Source organism: Caretta caretta, chromosome 21 (assembly GCF_965140235.1).
Source record: "Caretta caretta isolate rCarCar2 chromosome 21, rCarCar1.hap1, whole genome shotgun sequence".
Lineage (NCBI taxonomy): Eukaryota > Metazoa > Chordata > Testudines > Cheloniidae > Caretta > Caretta caretta.
This window is the reverse complement of record NC_134226.1, coordinates 6,530,360-6,547,272: the sequence shown is the minus strand read 5'-3', so window position 1 is coordinate 6,547,272 and position 16,913 is coordinate 6,530,360. Positions and strand designations below refer to the sequence as shown.

The 16,913-nt window shown below is 47.3% G+C and overlaps 1 protein-coding gene across 1 annotated transcript; it reads right to left on the bottom strand.

Annotated features, from left to right (window-relative positions):
* Positions 1 to 3,828: 3,828 nt before the first annotated feature.
* CTSE (cathepsin E) lies at positions 3,829 to 14,247 on the bottom strand. The gene is made up of 8 exons (XM_048826377.2): positions 14,091 to 14,247; positions 13,065 to 13,182; positions 10,384 to 10,502; positions 9,395 to 9,594; positions 8,907 to 9,029; positions 7,402 to 7,543; positions 6,187 to 6,285; positions 3,829 to 5,652 (listed from the first exon to the last, which is right to left on the bottom strand). The coding sequence occupies exons 1-8, from the start codon at positions 14,157 to 14,159 to the stop codon at positions 5,488 to 5,490; spliced, it is 1,035 nt and encodes a 344-aa protein (XP_048682334.2). The 5' UTR covers positions 14,160 to 14,247; the 3' UTR covers positions 3,829 to 5,487.
* Between the last annotated feature and the right edge of the window lie 2,666 nt (positions 14,248 to 16,913).

Genomic DNA, 16,913 nt, shown 5'->3' with positions numbered 1-16,913 from the left:
TGCAAGTGACTCTTGCAGATACTTTGGGCATTGCCAGACTGGATCGGGCCTGTGGCCCATCTAGTCCAGTACTGTGCCTCTGACAGTGGATTGAGCAACCTGCATGGAACTTGTAACACTTCCGTCCCAGGAAGCCAGTCTGTGTGTACATGGCTGGAATGCTCGCTGTAGTTGCACCACCTCTGTAACTCGTTCTCTTAACGAAGAGCCAGTTTAGTTTTAGAAACCTGGATTGCTCTCATGTTAGTACTCAGCATGTGGCCAGCACCTGATGCGTCAAAGGAAGAGACAAAAATCCCTGTTCCTCATTCTAGGAGGAATCCCCTTAAAGGGCCTGATCCAAAGCCACTGATGTCAATGAAAGACTTTCCATTGATGCCAATGGGCTTTCGATCAGGCTCCTCGTGAAGGGTTTTTCCTCCTCAAAAAGCATAGTTTTGAGGCCTGTCTAACCAGAGATCCTTCTCTTCATCCTGAGGAATGGAGTCATGGTGGGGGCAGACAGCACAGCGATCAAACACCTGGTCTTGCCTGGTCTACCGCTCCCAGAGGTGGGGAATTACAGGTCTAGTTTTTCCGAGCGTAGCGTTGGCCTAACCATGCTACAAACCAAACTGAAAGTCTTTTACAGGCACTGACTCTTCCGAAAGGCATATGCTCTGCTTTTTTTTACACCTACAGATCAGAGTTCCCCATAAAGGGGTACTACTACATGGCCCAAGAAGTTCAGCAATTTCACAGCCTGCGTGACTGTCGTATGACTCAACAGAAAAAAAGAAACAAGGGGCAACTTACCTGGAGTTTACCCCTTGTTCATACAGCTCAAAGGCATGTCCTTGCTCCTTGTTACTCTGTCATGCTATGCTGTATAGGAATAGGGTAGCAACTCCTTAAAACATTTGTGAGCTGTCTATTAGAGCTCACTGTGTTCTAGTGTTTAGAAGCTAACAGAAACCAATCGGAAAGGCAATATGCCTATAGCTAGGCCTGGCACGCTTGTGTTTGGTGATGTGGGACCTAACTGTGCCCCTGTGGGCTTGTCACATTGCTCTTGTTCTGTAAACAGCAAAGGACACAACGCATGCTTTTAAAATGATGCCAGTCCAGAGCATGGCATGTGCAAGCAGCAGATGATGCAGCATGTTATGGGCACATGGCACCTGAGGCAGGATTTAGCTGGCACCCTTCTGTACTCTGGAGAACTCTTCCCTGGCAGGTGGTATTATTCTCACTCAACTGCTCCCGAAGTTGCCCTGGCCTTAGGTTGTGCCCCAAAGTCCTGATCCAAAACCCGTCACTGCCAATAGAAAGACTAAGGTCTTTGGATTAAGTCCTAAATCCCTACAGTTACCTTGCCAGGCTCTAGCATTTCACCACATTCTTTCCCAAAGCTCTGGAGTCCTTCTTTCCAAAGTCTACCTTTTCCGTGCTGACCCTCCTCCTCCTCCTCCTCAGGCCTTGCTCAAAGGATCACTCTCTGACCATCCCCATTTCTCCAGCAAAAGCCTGGCAGTTAGATATTCTAGTAGCAATATATCCCCAAGCCTGACCTGGCCAGGCCCTCTTTGACCCTTTCTGCGGCTACTTCTGGCCTCTTTGCAGTTCACATACTCAGCCATGCTGAACTGAATGGACATGTTTTGCCTAGAGTCAGCTGATCGATCCATTTCCATCCCAGGCTCTGAGGGCAAGCGCTGAAACATGCCTCGTGGCTGGGATTGCTTCACAGCCTAGGAGCCAGTAGCAATTCACCATCCAGTTACTTCTCCTTTCAAATGTTGGGATGTTCTCTGTGTACTAATGTGAAGTGACTCGGGGAGCACTGAACAGTTGTGGCTCCAGCTCTCACTTCTGCTTCTCAACATCCTCCTGCCTGGTCTAACTCCTACCAGTGGTATCCTACCGGACTCTGCTGCCTTCCCCATACTTTTGCTGAGTATCCTGCAATGTGACTCATTTGAAGGACCTCTTCAGCTGATTATGATAGTCTTTGTGGGTGTGGCTTACTAACTAAGTTAGTCACGGGACAGTGGAGAACAACATCTCTAAACTATGACAGGCATTTCTAGGGAGCTAGTGAGGAAGGCTGGTTCAGTGGTTAGGGTGTAAGGCTACAACTCAGGGGATCCAATGTCTGCTTTCTACTCAGCCACAGACTCCCTGTGTGAGCTTGGCGTGACACAGGCCCAGATCAACAAAGATATTTAGGCTCCTAACTTCCATTGTTTTCCATCTGTACAATGGGGATAATAGCACTGCCCTACTTCACAAGGGGTGTTGTGAGAATAAACACAGGAAAGCTTGTGAGATGCTGAGATACAGTGGGGGCCACAAGTCCCAAAGAGAGATTTTTTCCACGAGACACCTAACACCATTAGGTTGTCCTCTTAGTGTACATGCAACGTGCCTCAAGTGGCACAAGGCCAGGATTCATCACTGAATTTGGTCCACTGGTTGCATCATTAGCTTCCCCAGCTTGGGCTGGGTACTGATGAGGAGTGTGAAGTGAATGCTGATCCATGCCCACCACCATCAGGTGAGCTCTCACCCAAGGGCTAGCTCCATTCTAGTCTGTTCTTAAAATTTTCCACCACTGCCACTCTGCCAGTGGTAGCAATCACGGTAGCTCCTGTGTACATGGGTAGATGGTGTTTTAACCACCATGGGGTGGGAATGTCTCAAGTACTCGTTGACCTAGTTCTGCTTCCATTGAAATCAATGGAAGCTTCACCACTGAGTTAAATGGGACCAAAATTAGGCCAACAGTCAGTGCTTTGGAGAAGGTATGGGGTGGTAGGACATCTGACCCTGCTCAGAGCAGGTCTAGGAGACACAACGGTTGAAAAGTTGGCAGCTGCCTGAGCTCTGTCTACCATACAGTTCCCATCAGTAGAACTACAATGGTGCGAAACCTTATGAAGAAAAGGCATAGAGAGGAAGGGAAGAAATTATTTAGTGTAGTGGGGATAGGTCAACAAGGGATAAGAAAAGGAACTTTTTTTTAATTTTATTTTTTTGCTGAGTATCGGGGAAAGTTTCCTGACCGTGATTTGTCCCAAGTGCTGCAACAACTTCTCAATGGAGCTGGTGGAATAAAAGAAACACTTCCTCATGGAGAACTGCAGGAGAAAAAGGTCTAAAATCGCCATTCATATTTTTCACAATAATTCAATCAGCAGGGGAAAAGGTGGAAGCTCCATTGCTTGGAATGGCCAAAGCTTACTCAGGCAAAACACTGAGAACTTAGCTAGGGAGAACAATCTTGCATTACTGGGTAAGAGGGACTGGATAGGACCACATGGGTCTCCTCCTCTGTGTTTCTAGGGCACCCAGGGCCATAGCAGCATTAAATTCTATATTTCTGTGAACCTTTCAGAGGAAAAATAGGGATGCCTATGAGAATTTCTCTCTCTCTCCCCTACTGGAATAGGAGACAAACCTCAATGCTCCAAAAGGTTCTAATTAATGGGTTTAGGGCATCCCATCTCTTGGTTCTTGCTGGATGCTTGTCTGGCTAGTGCTTCTTCACCCACAGTACTGGGTGGGTAAGTACGGTATGGGGAAATCAATCCCACTGTACACTATAGAGGTTGAGAGCTTAAATACGAAGCAACTTTCAGCTGCTGCCTCTTGCCATTTGTGGTGGAGTTATGCCTGGTAACTCTTGTTTGGGAGGGAAACAAATCTCTGTATGCTAATCAGGATTCGTAGCTGGCAATGTTAGAAGACAGGTTTGCATGCCATTTTATGGTACCTTATTTAGCAATATGCCGAGACAAAGTGGAGTGAGTGCAGGAATGAATTGTGGTTGACACAGTGACAAATGAGTTTGATAGCAACACAATCACTTTATTTGAACGAGATAGGCACACCCTTCCAGTTTGGTTTTAGTCAGTTCATGTACACGAGCAATGAGCCCAAGCTGCATGGTTCAGACCCAAACTCTCCCCACGCTTTGGAGTGTTAGGTTTAGCACATTTTGAAGAGTGGGATCAGCTGCAAAGTTTAGCCCCAGATAGAAATGTCTCTGAAGTTCACAGGCTTTCTGGATCTAGGGGGTTAGTTCAGGCTCATGGCTAATATCCACCATGTCTAATTCTGCTCTTGGATATCCTCCATCTTTGGGATATGCTGACATAGGGTCTATTTGCTGTATGAGTTTGTGCTGGCTATTAGTTAAGTGGGGTTGATTCCACACAAGTATGAATATCTCAGAAAAGACACATGGCTAACAATAACCCTCCCCTCTCTTCCCTTTTCTGCTGACTTACGTGCATTTCTCAAGACACATCATGTGTGAGCTGTGGGTGCTAAATTCACTCACATGTATTCTTTAAGCCCTATGCTCACCATTAATAAGTCACATGCTCCGGACACCACTGTGAGCGGCAGGCTGACCCCTAACACACACAGATTTTGATAACAGTTGCCTTTTTTTGCAGAGCGCTGCCCATTTTAGGACCCATCTTTCCAGCTGTGCCAAGCGCAGTGCTGTCTGTTTGAGGAGATTGGCCCAAAGTTTTCTTTACCCGCACTCACTCTGCAAGCGCATGTACCCTATCTACATCTCGGGAAATAACCCAGACGCTCCGAGCAAAACTCACTGGAAAGCAGCTTGCAAAGCATAAACACCCCAGGCTCACTTCAGGCTTGTTCCACATTTTGCCCAGGTTTCACCAACCTCAGCAAAACTGGCTGAAGTATCAGGTTTTCGTGCAGAACATTCCATCTAGCGCTGCTCTGCCCCTGACCACAGCATGTGACCTTTAAGAGCTTTCAAAAGAACCTCAGAGAGGTAGAAACCCAACTCCGACTGATTTTCAGTAGAACTCATGCTCCTAAGTCTCTTGGGCTCATTTGAAAATTGCAGGCTAAAGACAATCAGACCATATAACAAAAAGACTTCCTCTTTGGTCACCATATCCTCCACCTGCACAGTCAAGGTTCTTCCCAATCCGATGAAGATGCTGCTAATACAGAGGACACCCATGAGGTATTATTTCAGGCATATCCAAAGCTTTTAATTCATGGGGGTGAAGGGTGATGCCACCGTGCACAATTCAGCCTACCGAAGCCAGCGATGTTTTCTGCAGTAGCTTTCAAATCTAATTCAGTTTGATTGTTGCATCTTTAGATGTGAAACGAGAATTAAAATTCTCTTTTGATTTGATGAAAATCTCCATTGATTCAAGGATAAAATCAAAATCTACAAACTGGCTTTAACAAAGTTACCAAAGACATTTTTGTATTGGTCACACAAATGCCCTCTGATAGATTTTGCATTTCTGTAGTGCTTTTCAGCCAAGGATCCCAAGGCATTTTACAAAGAGGTCAGTATGATTATCCCTGTTTTTACAGCTGGGGAAATTTGAGGCACAAAGACACATGATGTTACTTGCCCAAAGTCACACAGTGGCAGAGCCAGGGATAGAACCAAGCTCTACACTGACTCCCACTGCCTTTCTCTGACCATTAGGGAACACTGCCTTAAGGGACAACTGGTGCCAGCCCAATTCTGTTATTTCCACGGTCAAAGACAGAGTAAAACTGGCCAATGAAAACATCACCCAGAATCCAGAGCGGCCCAGCTGGTGGTTGCATGTTCAGCCCCTGGAAGCCGCTGGTGCAGAATGCCATGCCGTCACTATTATCCTAGGGGGAAGAGGAATTGTGAATATGAGAACAAATCCCACCTTTCTAGAAAGGCCAGGAAGAAAATGCAGGACTCCTAACTACCAGCCCAGTACTCAAACCACACACCCCTCTGAGAGCTGATTCTAAGACTCCTGCCTCCCAATCGCTTTGCTATTACCACTCGACCCCCCACCAGCTCAATGCCGGGAATAGATTCTGGGACATACAGTGCCCACTCCCATGCTCCAACCCTCCTCCCAGAGCTGGAAACAGAACCCAGGAGTCCTGACTCCCACCACCCTGCTCTAACCATTAGACCACACTCCCTATCACCCTTTTCATAGTCTGAACTGTTACAGAACAGCAGTTGATCTTGTGAACATTAAACAGAGGCTGGAGGCTCTCTTGTGCTTCCCAACTTCCTGCCTGAGCTAAAAATGGGACTTCACTGAGCACAGCCTGCATCTCAAGGCTGGATTGCACATAAGCCTACAACAGAAACTGGACACACATGCTGTCATGCCAGTTTCAGAATGAGGAAGAAGTTTATACCATGAGGGTGTAGGCCTGGGGACTGAGCGTGTAGGGGATCCCATTGATGGTGAAGGTAACGTCAGGCATCACGTTCAGGTTGTTGCATTCCACGGTGTACTGCAAAGTGACAGACATGACACAGATTGGCCAAGCCCAGGCTGCAGGGACAGCTTACCTGGCGTGCTGACCCCAAAGGCCAGGAAGCCTAGTAAATAGAGCACTCCCCTTCCCAAGCAGATGACCCTGGGAGCTAGTCCTTTGACTTGTTACTGGCAGGTGTATGGGTTAGGGGTAGGCATGAAGCTCAGAGATGCGATTTCAGCTCATGTAGTCGTGCCCAAGCCAGCTTTCCTCTAGCTAGCAGTGATGCTATCTGTATGTCGATTATACCCTCAATGGAGGAGGACGTCACGGGTTAGGGGCCTTGTATCAAAAGGAGCCTTCTGAAAAAAACAACAACCCCAAACCCTAGGAAAAAACATACAGTGCTGATTTCATGTAAAATGTACTAAGTTGTTGCTGGATGGTGGTAAATGTACAACAGGGAATAACTCTGCATTGGATGGGAAGCTGTTACAACACTCAATGCCCCTTGCAGATGAGACCCAGAGAGGGTAAGGGACGTGCCCAGCAAAGGAGCCTCAGGATAGAACTACGTTACTTGGTTCTCAACCCAGGACTCTGTTCTCTAAGCCCTGCTGTCTCCTGTATAAGCCCATGGCCTTGTAGGCACTTTATTGTTAATCTCTAAGTGCTGCAGTCCTGCAACATTAATAATTGTCTTACACAAAAGGGAATAGGCCAGCATGAGTATTTGTAGCTTTTATGGGGACAGGGAAGGATATCTACATCTAGATTTTAATTGAAATTTGGCGGCAGTGTTTATATTCAGAGACCCTGGCTGACCTATAGGAAAGGCTGTGTGTCTCTGAGGCCTTAGGACTTGCAGCAAGGATATGACCACGTGATATTCAGTGGCATAATGGTAAAGGCAGAGTTTCAATAGCTAGTGCCTTTATCTCTTTACCAGGGCTGTCTGCTGACACATTGTATGGGTCTGATCAGGCCTTTTGAAACCTAGAGCCTTTATTGTCTCCAGCAGAGATGCCAAACTTCAAATATTCCTGTAATATTTTGTTTGAGGAGTTATATCCTGGTTGGAAATCTAGCATGGGGAGACAAGAATTTCTGCATCCAGGAAATGTGGTATCCGCTCATCTCACATTGGCTTACCTCGCCATCCATGGGCACCGCACCAATATAATTTTGCATTTCTTTTATTTCTTTGGAAGGACCGGTGATTAGAGAGGTCCCGGTGTCTACTATCGCCTGGCATCCTTCTGCACAGAAGACAACTGTCCCACCCACCTGTATGCTGGGGAAGAAGAAAATGGAACAAGCATTGGAGAAAGGGTCTATGGGCAATGCATTCCTCTCCCCTCCGACCCAGCACATGGCTGAGCACACATCAGAACTGTGACCATTCCAGATTCAGTGGGATAGTCTGATAAGATTGTGCATGTGGTTAGACAGTAAGTACTGAGGCTTTGCTTGATAGTTACTCTGGTGTCTGCGAGGCACTCAGATACAAGAGCACAATTAACTGATTAGCAGAATTGCTTTCCGTGTATATAAAACAAAAACTGGTCATCACCAGGAGCTGAACTCAGGACCTGCAGCATCAAACCATAGGCCTCTATTACTTCAGCCAAAGGAATAATTTCCTTCGTTGATAGAAGTTAGTAGCCTGCTATTTCTCTGTTTGGCCCCGCCACTAGGTGGGGACAAATTACTCTTTGCAAGTGTGTTACATGTATGCCTTGCAGGTTATATTAAAGTTGGATTCTTGTGGCTGCTGACCAGTGATGGAGATTTCAGCTACTTTAAATCATGTACATAAAATATAAGTGAGGCTTGTCCTTAAATATTTTACATTCTCTTTAGTTTACGTCTCTGGACAAACCCTAAGACATTACATTGCTTCTAGGCAGAGATGAAGAATCAACAAGGTACATATATTGGGCTATTTAAGTCTATTATTTGAGAGAACATTTCTGTTTTCATTCCCCCAATGTGGGCCAGTTTTTTGCAAGAGCCTGCATGTCGGGTGCAGAGCGCTATTGAAAATCTGCCCACCAGTGTCACCCTGGGGGCTGCTGGAGGCTGCATGCTGTGGAAATCTGGTCCTGAGCATTTTTTAAAAACGGACCCTAGACGGGGGGGAACCTAGTTTAATACAGATATGGTTTTCAAAACATAAGATGCAATTCTGTCTGTTACGTGCTCATGTGACACCACTCCCCCCCCCCCCCCCCCAGTCTCTGTAGTATCTGGGCACCTCAAACACCCCTGGGAAGCAGGGAAGGACTATTACCTTCACTTTATATATGGGGACCTGGGGCATGGAAGACCATATTATTTGCTCAAGATCACACAGGGAGTGTGTGACCGAGCTGGGAACTGGCTCTTCCACATCCCAGGCTAGTGTCCAAAGCACAGGACCATCCTTCGTCTCTGTTCAAGAGCCAGAGAAGGCAGGAGGTTTGGGAGCATCCTTTTTCCGAAGTGAATCCCTTTGTTCACTGATTGATCATGGCATCGAGCTCCTGGGTGAGTGCTTGTAGCTTAGAGGATGAATGGCTTTGGATTGCTGCTGTTCTGAATTGACAGGGTTTAATGGTTACACAGTTTACCTCTAATCTGTGCCCACCCAGTGCCACCCCCACACAGACACTTACTTGTCTAATTGGATTTGCCAGTATCCCTGTTTAGTGACTGGCACCCAGTTCAGAGTCCCGCTGAAATGAGAAGGATCAAAGCCACCAAATAATAGCTCTCCCCCAACAGAGGAATCCGGGTTCCTGGAGAAAAGAGGATTTGGATACATCCAGGTTTTTCATTAGCAGAAGCATTTCACATTATATAATCCTATTACTGTGCACATAGCTCTTTACACTCCTGAAATCCATTAGTTTTCTCCCCAAAATACTTAATGTTGTTGTTTATTTTTTGTATTGTGGTAGTTTCTGGGAGCCCCAGTCATGGGCCAGGACCCCATTGTGCCAGGTGTACAAACAGAACAAAAAGGCGGTCTCTGCCCCAGAAATCTTACAATCTAAGTAAAAAAACCCATTCCCCTCTTGGGGCCCAGCCTGTTCCCAATTCCCTTGTGAACAAGGCCTGACCCTCAGGCAGTGGCCTATTTTGTACAGAATTGTGTTCACACCTGTTCATGTAGACTGAGAATATTGGCAGATCCACCAGATTTTGTGCCATCATGTTATCAAACACTGGGGTAACCCCATCCACTGCCAGTGATGGATAGGCCAACCCAAGAATCCCATCAAACTCAGAATCCAGAAAAGTGTTTCCTGGCTCGCTGACGCTCTCTGCAAACTGCTGGTTGCTGACAGTGATGCCTTCAACCTAGAGGGGAAAGAAAAGCTACTTATTGTTTCTGACCTTTCATCAGAAGGCTCAGCAGCAGGCCATGTATTGTGCCACGGCAGGAAAGAATAGGAAGAATTTGGTCTTCTGGAGGCCAGGTCATGGTGTCATAACAGGAGAGAACAGGAAAGGAAGGCTTTCAGGGTGTAGGATCTTGTTGTGAAGTGCAGAGCTATTATGCTGACTCATCTTGGTAATTAGACCAGGTGTGTCTCATTGGCTCCAAGCAAGAACATAAAAGTTCAAAGTTAATCTGCAGCAAACTAAAGAGAAGGGCAGGAGTTCCTGCAGGTATAAATTTTAATCAGCCCACTCAAAAAGGAGTTAGGGTCTAATGCTCATGTTTGTAAGTGGAGTCCTGCCTTAGGTCTCTGTTATTTTCATGAAGAATGAAGGCACACTTGGGGAGAGTGTGGTTGAGTGAGATGAGTGGGGTTTAGTTGTATCAGTTGTAAATGTGTGTGTGGTGTCAGGAGTGGGGTGAGGAATCCACTCATTTACAACAGGCATGCTCCGAGGACCCAGTCCTGCAATGTTCTGAGCCCCTCCCTCGAAGTGCAGATTGCCCTCCATTCCCACTGACTTCCTTGGGAGCTGAGCCAGGAAAGGTTCTGGAGTCATGGTGCCCTACCAGGAAAGAACAATGGGAGATGGGCTAACATGCCCCTGGTGACAAAATAATGCCCTGCAGTCACAGTGCCATGGACAGGAGAGAAAAGGGGAGAAGAACCTTTTAAAGTTTTCTAAAGAAAACCAGACTCTGCTCACAGTGACTTGATCTGATCCGATGATTCCCGACAAACTACCAGTCCCATATTGAATCGAGAAAGGAGTCCCAACTTTACTGTAGGTGCTGGAATCTGATGGGTGAAATCTGGAATGCGCAGCTGTAGTAAAACAAGATGCCACCTTTATTACTATTTGTTGCTTGCATTACTGTAGCACCTAGGACAGGGGTGGGCAAACTTTTCGGCCCGAGGGCCACATCGGGGTGCAAAACAGTATGGAGGGCCAGGTAGGGAAGGCTGTGCCTCCCCAAACAGCCTGGCCCCTGCCCCCTATCCACCCCCTCCCACTTCCTGCCCCCCCGCCCAGCTCCTTGTTCCCTGACCCCCCCCAGGACCCCCTGCCCCTAACCGCCCCCCCGGGAACCCACCCTCTATCCAACCCCCCTGCTCCCTGACTGCCCCCCAGGACCCCTAGCCCCTTATCAAAACCCCCGGTCCTGGCCCCCTTAGCATGCCGCTCAGAGAAGCAAGTCTGGGAGCTGCGCCGGAGCCATACACGCTGCCCTGCAGGAGCGCGCAGCCCCGTTGCCCAGAGCACTGCCCACATGGCGGCGTGGCTGCGGAGGAGGGGGGACAATGGGGGAGGAGCCGGGGGCTAGCCTCCAGGCCAGGAGCTCAGAGGCTGGGCAGGATGGTCCCGCGGGCCGTAGTTTACCCACCTCTGACCTAGAAGCTCTAGCTGTGAACTAGGACCCCCTTGTGCTAGGTGCTGTCCAAACACAGAACAAAAAAACAAGGCAATTGAAATTACTCATGCAATGGCACGGTCAGGTTAACTTGTAAATGAGAGCTCCAGCAAAATGTGAGCATTTAGAGTTGTATTTTCTGTATTACAAAGAATAATAATTCTTAGCACGGTCATGTGTCCAGTTACGGTTTGTCTTAAAGAGGAGAGGTTTATTAAAGAAAACAGCTGCAACTTGTAGACCTAAGGAAACAGGTTTCCACAGAACTTGAGTTCCAGCATTGTGTTCTGTGTTTACCAAGCACCACTACCCATCTGGAACTCTATGCTAGATATGGAGTCATCTAATGGCTGGAAAAGTGCTGCAAATAAACATATTATTGCAAGAACTTGATGGCATTTTAAGTTTTCAAATCACTGTGCAATAGACAACTAATTTATCCTCACAACACTCCTGTGAGATAGGGAAGTCAGTATTATTATCCCATTTTACAGCTGGGGAAATTGAGACACAAAGAGAGGGAAAGTGACTAACCTACTTAAATCCTAGGCCTGATTCTCTCTTCCACTCTGAGATCATAAAGGAATAGTAGAAAGAGGGTAGAAGCAGGCCGGGGTGAATACCCCCAGGTAGTGGTGTATTGCTACCAGAACAGCACTGAGCCAGCTCCTCTTCTTGTCCCACCCCCAGTGTGGGAGGCTTAGACAGAGAATAGCTGCACTCCTTGAGTATTCTTGGCTTCCCTTAGCCCTCAGGTGGGAGGGAGCTTTTGGAAGCAGAGTATAGATTACAGCAGCCCCCCGCTAAGCACTGGATTGGAGTAAAAGGGAATCCTGGTCTCCACATAGTCCAGTAAGTGATTTCTCCACACAATTCTCAGTTCTTTATAAACATATTTTCAATGTTTCATGTTGCACAGAGTTGTCATGACTAGGGCCAACACTATGAAAAGTGTTCATTGATTTGGGGTTCCTCCATTTTTGGGTGTCCAGCCTGACACCCCTTATGGCTGGACACTCAGAATCAGAGTGGCCACTTGCGCAAGATCAGTTGTGAATATCCCAGGCCCACCAGAGAGTCTTAACTGGGAGTGGAGCCAACGTCTATAATTAGACAAAATGGACAGACACCCCCCCAACACACACACAACGACACAACCCTTTGAGGCTCCTTTGACCTGTCCCTGGCTGCTAAGGAATTATACATTAACTAATCCATGTCCCAATAATCTATCGCCCCCTCATCCGGCTTCCGGCAAGGACAGAAATTCTGAGGCACAATACACACGTGTTGTGCAATGATCTGACTCCTTAGGAGCCTGCCTACTGATCAACCCACTCCTCAAAGCTGCAGCACCACTGGCCCAGATCCTTCACCACAGCCTGTTACACGGAAAACATCACTGCTCTAGCTGCCCAGAACCAGCACCACGTGTACTATTAAGCTGAATTCCTGGGACTGCTGCCCAGAACTAAGGCTGCAGTCTCGATTACCCTGTAGTTTCCAGGACTGCTGCCTGGTACCGCTGCTATTACATGCAATGGCCTTGTAACAAAACAGATTTTTTTTTTTTTAGGACCTAACACACAGTGTGCATGACAAAGGGTTTCCGTTTTTGTTACATCCCTTTTTCCTATTGGTTGATTTCAGTGCAGATGGTCTGGGTTCCATGCTGGTGCATTCACTTTGTGCTCTTTTGGAGCATATTTAATTTTGCCTGCATTTGGAAAGCAGTGGTTCAGCGAAGCTAGTAAGGTGACCATGAAGAGGGGGATTTCTCTAAGCACCTCCAAGGCTGATTGCCCTCTCCTCTGCGCCCGCCCCCCCCCCCCCGCCTCATTTACACTGTTTTAACTCCATGGATTTTACTTGATTTTTCTCTTGATTTACTTTGAGTGGAGAATCAGGCCCAGCCTCTCTACTCTGCACCAGCCAATGTCCAGGAGCAATATGCAGCTGAGGAATCGCTACTTACCACAGGCTTTGCTGACACAATAGATTGATGGAACCCAGAGATTGGAGGAGCCAGTATCGAATAACACTGTGAAATTCTGAGGAGGGGTCCCAATAGAAATCTGTCCAAAATACTCCATCTAGCCAAACAGCAAAGCAACAGCCATTATTAGGCATAGGCACCCTGGGAAACCACAAGAGAGCCAAGCTCTAGGGGAATAACTATGGGATGGATGTTTGCAATGGGCTGAGTTTGTTTCTGGAATGGCTGACACCATGTGGAGGTTGCTGCAGCATGATGCTAGGGGGAAAGTGGGAGCCAGATACAGCTAGAGCCTGGAAAAATGTTAACAAATCCAGAATGAAAATGGACAATGATTGTGGACTCCGTCCTGCTCCAGTCAATCTCGGTGGCCCAGCTCCCACGGGCATCAGTAGGAGCAGGAACAGGCTTAAGCAGAATCCCCATAAAGATCCAAACATGCCCTGAACTTTGGGAATGCTTTGAACCAAATGTCACAACCACTGACACTATAACAGGCCAGACGAAGACCTCAGGTCTGGGAAAACCCCCAACTACTGGGAAAGTTGGTCTCTGGGTCTAAACCTTCTGGCTTGGGCCCTGCTCTGCTTGTGTGATTGTATTTTAGTTTTGGAGGGGATTTTGGTTCTTGGCTCTAGGCTACTGTCCCTAGCTTCATGTCCACAAGAGTAGGAGAAAAGTGGGATTTGTGTGTGTGTGTGTGTGATATACACTGAATGGAGCCCTTTGTATGGGATCAACATTACATTCACAAATCACATACCCACAGGACAAAAGACCAGTAAAAAGTCGGGCAGACAGATAACTATGGCACATTATTGTTGGCTTTGCTCACACTCTGTTTAACAGGAGCTGAGCTCAAGGGTCAGGATGTAGGGCATTCAAGGCTGTTCATGTAAAATAATGCACTCTCTCTGCTTCCTGCATGGCTTTTCCGTGATTTCTGCAAAGCAGTGCCCCTATGCTGCCTCACCCCCTCTCCCCACCCCTTGCTGCATAACTTACATCCAGGTAGTTGATGAGTGGCTCATTAGTTTCTGGGACGGCGGAGCAGTCCTCCCTGTACTGGATCATGTCCAGCTTCTGGGCCTTCCAGAATTTGGACAGCTGCCCATGCTCCCTCAGGATTTTCCGCAGGGATTTGTGTCTCCTCAGGGGCACCCTGGGGAAAGAAAGCATTCACCCAGTAACCATGGTCCTGAGCAACAGGAACTGGGGAACCCGAATTAAAAGAAGGCTTGCAGAAGTACACTGTGGATTGGCCCATCTACCCAGTGCATGGCATTTGATAGAAGGCACACATGTACTGGTGTGTGGTATTTACTTTGATTGTAAGCCTTGGGGGAAGGGACCTTTTTTTTGTTTTTTGTTCTGCACCCAGTACAGTGGGGTCCTGGTCTATGACATTACATAAGAATGGCCATACTGTGTCACACCAATGGTCCATGTAGCCCAGTATCCTGTCTTCCAATAGTGGAGGGTGCCAGATGCTTCAGAGGGAATGAATAGACCAGGGCAATTATCAAGTGGTCCATGTACTGTCATCCAGTCCCAGCTTCTGGCAGTCAGCGGCTTATGGACACCCAGAGCATGGGGTTGCATCCCTGACCATTCTGGCTAATAGCCACTGATGGACCTATCCTCTGTGAACTTACCTAATTCTTTTTTAAACCCAGTTATACTTTTGGCCTTCACAATATCCCCTGGCAACGAGTTCCTGTGCATTGTATGAACAAATGCTTCCTTATGTTTGTTTTAAACGTGCTGCCTATTAACTTCATTGGGTGACTCCTGGTTTATGTGTTATGTGAACGGGTAAATAACACTCCCCTATTTACTTTCTCTATCCCAGACATGACTTTACAGATCTCTATCAGTTCCCCTCCTCGTCATCTCTTTTCTCAGCTCAATAGTCGCAGTCTTTCTAATTTCTCCTCGTTTGGAAGCTGTTTCATACTCTAATAATTTCTGTTGCCCTTCTCTGTATTTTTTCCAGTTCTAATATATCTTTTTTTGATATGGGGCAACTTGAACTCCACGCAGTATTAAAGGTGCAGGTGTGCCATGGATTTATATAGTGGCATTACGACATTTTCTATCTTCTTATCTATCCCTTTCCTAATGATCCCCAATGTTCTGGTAGCTTTTTTGACTGCTGCTGCACATCGAGCAGCTGTTTTGAGAGCACTGAAGCTCCTAAGTGTGATCACAATACAAATAGTAAATTAGTCCTTTGCTCGGAGGGTTTCAGTGGCACCCATTGGTTTCAGTGGCACCAAGGTTTGTTCCTTTGACTCCAGTGAGTTTGCAAGGGGAGTAGATAAGCACAGAGATTGGCTGTTAGTGTTGAGAAATCCAGATCCATTTTGCCCACTGACGCTAACGGCTGCGACCTAATAATGATTCTTTTCACTTCCCGGGCAGTGCTCAGTTGAGAACCCCAAAGTGTGTTTTAAAATGCTCATCAGTATAAACTCTCAACCCTGCCCTTCCAGGAGGTGGTGTTATCTCGGCTTTATATCAGAGATACAAGGGGGTGAACGGACTTGCCCCGGGGGCGATTCACAGGTAGAGCCAGCAATAGACCCCAGCAATCCGGAATCTTAGAACCAAGCGTGGAGGTGAGTTGTAATTTAGGCAGAGGTAAGTGAGGGTGAAGGAGTCTAAATTGTTATCGCTTCCAAGCTGAGGAGTTGGAAGCAGGTAAGTCAATGTTAAAACACTGTAGTAGAGTTTATGCCTGGTTCCTGCTCCTGGCAGTTGGTCCATCCTTCTTTGCTGGCCCCTTCAGGAGTGAATTACATCCATTTAGACTCTCTTACACCCATTTACCAACAGGTAATTCATATTAACCCACCATCTCCTCTGAGTCAGGTCCCCAGCCTCTGTCTCCATCCACTGGAGTCATCTCACCAGCCATTGAGGAGATATTCTGACCGGAATGGAAACCCTGCTTGGTCCCTACAAAGCTGGGTCTGACTGGTGCTCTCCCCCTCAGTTTCATGAGCATCATGTTACCCCAGCCTGCCTACCACTCCCCACCCAGCAATGTTGTGTCGGGTGCTGTTTAAAGCCTGGGCACACGGTTCTGGCTGCTGTTTGTTTTAACGTTCACCGTTGCCAAAATTCACAAGTCCTCGGGAATGAACCTCACTGCAAGCCCTGACCCTAGAGCTGCCGTCGCCTGGGTGCCCAGAAAAGTGAGGAAAGGCCAAGGAAGCCTGCTTACCTTTGCAACCCATTGGCCAGCCAAAGGCAAAGCATCAAAAGGATCAGCCGATTCATACCGGAGGCTCTGCTCTAACACTCACTCAGCCGCTCTCTCTAACTTGTGAAAACTGAACAAAAGTTTTGCCCTTATAGCAGCTGGAACAACCCAACCCCAAAGGATAAGAGCCCTGCGATAAGGCTCATCTGAATGTCAACACAGAACCTTTGCGAGAGAAATGAATCACTATGCACACCCTCAGTCCTGGCGACAAGAACTGAAACACACAGAGCCAGATTGTTCTCTGAGATGGGATAGTTTTGCCCGCTAGCAGGGGAATCTCCCCCAGCCTGGACTTATGGGGTTTCCCTGGAACCCTTCCATCAGTGTCGGAAAGGTAGCACAGTCCTGTGGTAGGACAGAAGATGTTGCTCTGAATCTCTCTGTGCTTCAGTCCCCTCATCTGTAAAATGGGGATAGTAATCCTTCCTTTCCCAGCCTTTGTCTATTCAACTGTTAGATATTCAAGGCAGGGGTCGTTTCTCACTATATGTATATACAGCACTGAGCGCATTGGGCCCTGAGCTCAGCTGGAGTCTCGAGGTGCTCTGTCAGACAAA

What these genes read in the sequence shown, in the direction of transcription:
- CTSE (XM_048826377.2), bottom strand. Translation starts at nt 14,159, where the DNA reads ATGATCCAGTACAGGGAGGACTGCTCCGCCGTCCCAGAAACTAATGAG. An exon ending in TTCTCAGTCTACATGAACAG is followed by an intron (nt 9,030 to 9,394) that starts GTGTGAACACAA and finishes TCTTTTCTCCAG; the next exon opens with GAACCCGGATTCCTCTGTTG. An exon ending in TGGCAAATCCAATTAGACAA is followed by an intron (nt 7,544 to 8,906) that starts GTAAGTGTCTGT and finishes CTTCTTCCCCAG; the next exon opens with CATACAGGTGGGTGGGACAG.